At 41.4% G+C, this 5,429-nt stretch overlaps 1 protein-coding gene across 4 annotated transcripts; it reads left to right on the forward strand.

Annotated features, from left to right (window-relative positions):
• Positions 1-206: 206 nt before the first annotated feature.
• YAE1 (YAE1 maturation factor of ABCE1) lies at positions 207-5,126 on the forward strand. 4 transcript variants are annotated; one of them, XM_040068195.1, is made up of 5 exons: positions 207-390; positions 1,222-1,256; positions 1,397-1,531; positions 3,058-3,179; positions 3,703-5,126. In XM_040068195.1, the coding sequence occupies exons 1-5, from the start codon at positions 339-341 to the stop codon at positions 4,124-4,126; spliced, it is 768 nt and encodes a 255-aa protein (XP_039924129.1). In that variant the 5' UTR covers positions 207-338; the 3' UTR covers positions 4,127-5,126. The 4 variants fall into 4 exon arrangements, with proteins under 4 accessions (XP_039924129.1, XP_039924121.1, XP_039924137.1 ...); XM_040068187.2 differs by having other exon boundaries at positions 254-390; positions 1,222-1,314; XM_040068203.1 differs by lacking the exon at positions 1,222-1,256 and having other exon boundaries at positions 259-390.
• The last annotated feature ends 303 nt before the right edge of the window (positions 5,127-5,429 follow it).

Below are 5,429 nucleotides of genomic sequence, written 5' to 3' on the forward strand. Positions count from 1 at the left end.
CGCGTTTACCCTAAGGTTGTCCTGATGTCAACTGCGTCAGGCCGAGGCAGCCGCTCCCCCCTGAGAAAGGGGAGGCGACCCCGGGATGAGGAGATTCCACCTGCGGCAGCAGCTCCCGCCCCGTCGGCGCCCGGCGTCCCCAGGGCCGCCCCGCCCCTGCAGGGCGCTGCGCCCTCACTCAAGATGGCCCCTCCAGTGTCTCCGGCGGGCTCTGACGTCAGAGCGCTGCTGGTCAAGATGGCGGCTGTTCGCCCGCTGCCGCCGCGGAACTTGTTCAACCTGTCCGCCGCTGCCCAATTACTTCCGCCGGCAGCTGCGTCCGTGTGCCCTCAGTGAAGATGGCCGAGTGCAGCGTGGAGGCGGCGTGGTTTGCCTGTGACTGTCATGAGGGTCAGTGTGCGGTGCCAGGCTGGCGGCGGCGGCTGTGCGAGCAGCGCGGAAAGGCGAAGCGATGGGAGGCAGCGTGTGTAGCCAGGCGGGGGAGAAGGAAGGTTCTGCAGCGCGGCTGCTGCTGGGGAGTTGGGCACATGTGCGGCCGCGAAATGGTGGCCGGGGCCTGGCCGTTGCCTGCGGCTCTGGCCGGCTGTGGGGCCGGGGAATGCCCCGCTTGCCCACCTCCGGTAGTGCCCCAGCGCCCTGGCTTCTCTGATAGCCGCCGGTATATCTTCAACAACAGTCTCTGCGCGTTCTAACAGTTTGCAAGTGAATCAGTTGTGAGACGCTTCTCAAAGTTTTTGTCATAGGAAAAGGTTAAAGAATCCGAAAATTTCTCCTTTCCACTGCAGCAGGACTTGCTAATTTTTTTATTCAAAATAGAAAGGACTGTTTCTGTTTTATAAGATAGTTAAGTATTTGGCATAACCAGAAAATTGTAAATCCAAGAGTGAAAGTACTTTCCAGTTGTTAACTCTGCAGGTGTTAACATAACCTGTGTGTAGTAAATTGTGTATACGATACAAATATGCAAAATTGCGTGTGTACAAGCTGTGTGTATAACTTAGGGCACCACATGGAAGCTGTATTGGACTGTTTGTCAGCTGCTGTTGAAATCAGGTCATGAATGTTTCTGCCAGCTGTCCTTGTACTGGCAGTATTCAGAAATGCTGCATTGGAATCCCTATGTGTCAGTGCCATTAGATGGGAAGGAACTATCATAAGTTGCCCTAATATATCTCAGAAGTTACTTTATGAATGATGATCTGACTGCCTTTTTCTTGACAGATGTACCCCAATGGCACACAGCACCGAGTTCCCATGTACAGCTTGAATAATGAATCATACAGCTCCATACTTGGCTTCTCTTCGGAACTCACGGTTTTTGCCAATACTTTTAATATGCCACTTTACCAGAGGCACTTCTGAGAGTTTCTCAGTGTTTTTTTTACCACATGAACAGGGGTCAAAGGGTACTGCTATGTCCTGGGTACGAGTTGCAGTCAGCCAATCCAGTGAGGATATATTTGATGAAGATGCAGATGAAATGTATCTACTACAGAAGGAATGGAACAACACTATGAAAAGGAGATTGAAGGTATTTCTATAGAAATTATTTAATATTCTTTTTTTTGCCATTTTAGATTTACTGACTCATAACTTAATATGCACATTAATGATTTAAAGGGAGAAGTAAAAGTAGCTACCTAAAAGTTATTCTGCGTAGTTTTTTCTGAGTATCAGGAAAATATGGCAGAAATTTTCATAAACACTTCTTAGTAGTCACTAGAGCAAAGTACTGTTGTACCAAAAACATATTGGCTCCCTCTGCACAACCATCTGTATTTATAAAAGGCAGTGCTACTTGCTTTGTACTTACAGGTATACTCCTAGTAAATGTAGAGCAACAGAGCTAACAGTGCTAATAAATGTCAGATGTCTGGGGTTTTGAGTAGAGGTCAAACTGTAAGATGTGTGACTCCATGTGCAACCACACATGGGTGTTGTGGTTTTTGTAGGTCTTTGGTTGATTTATTCTCCTAGAGAAATATATATTTTATGAAAGCTGATTTCCACAGCCCTTGCCTCTCTGCAGTTCTGCAGGGAGCAAAACAAGTTCATACGCAGATCAGTTTGACAGATACTGTGTCATCCAGAGTGGGGCCAGTAGTCCTCCTCTGCTGACAGTTGAGCAGCATTTGGCTGAAGAGCATGGATGGATGCTGTTGTGTAGGCAGTTGATGAGGAATGGTATTACTGCAGACCTGGTGTAGTTTCCTTCATCTGAACTCCATGAAAAGACTGGTTTTCTTTAGGAGCTCTTTAGTGTTCTTACAGAAATCCCTCTGATATTTTTGAGTAGATACTGCAAAATCATGAAGTGTTATTGAAGTTAGAGTTGTATTTTGAACAAAATAAATTTTTGTGTTCCAGACTACTTTTCTAGCAAGGCCACCATGAGCAAATAGGAGTTTTCACTTTCACACCTTGCAGTTTTGGTGTGAAAAAAGTTAAGAATTATCCTATGTAATCTCCCAATATTAAGTGTATTTATATGTGACTCAGTCAATCACTCTCTTGTTCTGGTATAACTCTTGAATGGAGTGAGGTCCAGCAAATAAAGGAGCAATGCTCAGCAGTTAGTTTTGTGAAAATAAATTGTTTCCATGTAGATAGATTACAGATAGCAGAGTACCCTAAACCAGGACACTCTGCTAAAGGGGAAGCTTGGCAGCCTGCATATCTTTTTACATAGAAAAAAGAAGTCTATGTGGTATTTTTAAGTTCATTTCTCACAAAGGAGTTGGTAATCATTAAAAGCAAACATGCGTTTTTTTTAAAAATATTTCTAGAAGAAGTTTCCCTATTTTCTGATTTTTCTGAGGATCCTTTTGGGAAAAGTAAAAAACTGCATCTTACAGGTCAGTAAATCATAATACACCGCAACAAGCATGTTTTCATTTGGCAGTGGGGGTGTAGCTCTGAAGGATGTTCAGATATAGAAGCTGTAATTTAAGAGATTGAATACTTGTGATACTTGTTTAAACTTTTTTATTATTATGTATTTGTGAGATGTCCACTTAGTCATGTTGGGAACAACCTGTTTCACTGCTCTTGTTACAGGAAGGCTATAGGGATGGAATTGAGGCTGGGAAAGAACTTGCACTCCAGACAGGTTTTAATCAAGGTTACAAAGATGGTGCAGAGCTGATGATTACATGCGGCCAGTTCAAAGGAACCCTGAAGTAGGTTGCAAACTTCTTAAGGTCAAGTGTATTGTGGAGGGTATGTAACAGGGGAACATGCATGCAGGGTTTTGTTTATTTTAATTAAAAAAACAAACTAACCAACCAAAAAAAAAAAATCCACACACAAACACACACACACACAAAACAAAACAAACAAAAACAAAAACCAAGCAAACAAAAAAACCCCACCACACCCGCAAAACAAAAGACACCCCACATTTTAAAACTGTCCAAAGTGCAAAGTGAGCAACCTGGGAATTTCAGATCCTGAAAACAGGGAATGCCTACCTGGGTGTAGAAGTATCATTTCTAAAAAATCTCCTTCAGTTCCTCTTCCAAAATTGTCTTAATCTACATATTTGAGCTTAATATTTAATTCTACTGGCTGAATTTTCTGTAAAATGTAAATTATACATAAATGTATTTATGATTCATAGATACCTTGCCACATGGCTATCTACCTCCACCAAGTGGACATATACGTAGATGAATATAATCACTTCTGTTGTTCACTTTTCAGTGCTCTCTTATCCTGGTGTCATTTTAATGGACATGATTCTGCTTCAAGTACGATAAATAATCTTCTTGATGTGGTTGGAAAGCATGAAGATAAGGTGCTTAAGTATCTGAATTCTACTGAAGAACAGCCACATCCTGGACACATTTTAGACTTGGTTCAGGATATGGACCTTAATCACACAGCTGGGACAGAGTACAAGGAAGTTAAAAATGGAAAACACGAAGACTGTGGCAGCTCCGGTGAAAACATTTGCAGGAATGATGATGAGGTTGGTTCCTTGCAGTCTGAGTGCAGCAAGGCGAACCTCTGCACAGATCCTGAAAAGTCAACCCTTGCTTGGGTTAAAAAGCAGACTGTTTGGTTAGTAGAGCAACTGGGCTTACCACTGGATGTACTCCATCATGTCCAGCAACTGGAACTTTAGTTCTTCTGTCTCATGGTACTTAAAACTATCACAGCTGGTTTTGATTCTTAGTTTGTGCGCCATGAATAGGCTGATGCATCCCTTTTGTTTTAGGAAAATCCGATTTTGATGCTTTACAGTAGAAGTAATTTTTGTAAATCATCAATATGATTTTGGTTCCTGGCAAAACCCTTCACTTTCAGTCTTAAACAGAAATCAATCTCACAGAAAGGGGCAGTGACTTTAAAACTTTATAGAGTTACTAAACATGTTTCTGTTTTGTGTCAGGAGCTCCCATTTCACACTCTTTTTTTTCTTGACAGCAGTTGGGAAATTAACCGTGTCCATTAAGTAGCCCCTTTAAATTGGTCCCCCCCCAATATCAAAAGAATAAGTGCTCAATGCTGTGGAAATGGTCAGTGTTTTTGCAGAATAAGCTGCTGTTGATGATATGCTATGTGCAAACAGAACATGATATGCTGCTGTGTGCTGTGACTCTCTAGTCGCCTTTTGTCAAATTCTTTGTGTTATCTTTTGTACCCATGATGCAATGCACTTTCACAGTTAAAAACTATTTTTCTCTCCTTATATAGTTATATTTGTCACTTTTGCTGAGAACACACCATTCTCCTCAAATGCAGAATTGCTGACAATTCCATTGTTTTACTCTTAGATATCTATTCTTACCATGTCAGACCACACTAAACACGCTTCCAGTCTAGTGAACATCCTTGTGTTATTTTTGTATTTATTTTGTCAGTCCCTCTAGCCTGGACTTTCCCACATTCCAGCAGTGTTTTTCTCAAACTCTCCAAGGAAGCCAAGCTTATTCACTACCTATTAGAAACACATCAGCCACAGACGCCTATTTCCAATTATTTTGTATTTCTGTAACTATTCTATATTTGACTTGCTTTCCTGTTGCTTCCCATAACTGTAGCTGTAAATGGCTCTGTTCAGGAAGTTTTTTCTTTGTGAATGCTTCTGTTTTACATTAATTAAACTGATTTATAGTAAGTTACCAGTTTACGTGTTGAAAGTTTCTTGTAATTCCTTCATATTGGAGACAAAGGAAGTCTAGGCATAGCAAAGTCAGATTTTGAACAGTAAACAATAATTTTTAAAAAATTCATACTTTGAGGCAAGAAAAAAATCTAAGGCAAAAATTGCTTGTTTTTCAGAGCCTGAGTTTACAACATAAAGACACTATTATCCTGTTAGAGTTGACAGACTGTAAGTTTGGTTTCCTTTCAGTACCACTTGGCTTCAGGGGTAAGCAGAACTGAAGTTCAGAGTCTTGCATTGAATGCATTTATGAAATAGT

This window comes from Hirundo rustica, chromosome 1 (genome assembly GCF_015227805.2).
Source record: "Hirundo rustica isolate bHirRus1 chromosome 1, bHirRus1.pri.v3, whole genome shotgun sequence".
Classification (NCBI taxonomy): Eukaryota; Metazoa; Chordata; class Aves; order Passeriformes; family Hirundinidae; genus Hirundo; species Hirundo rustica.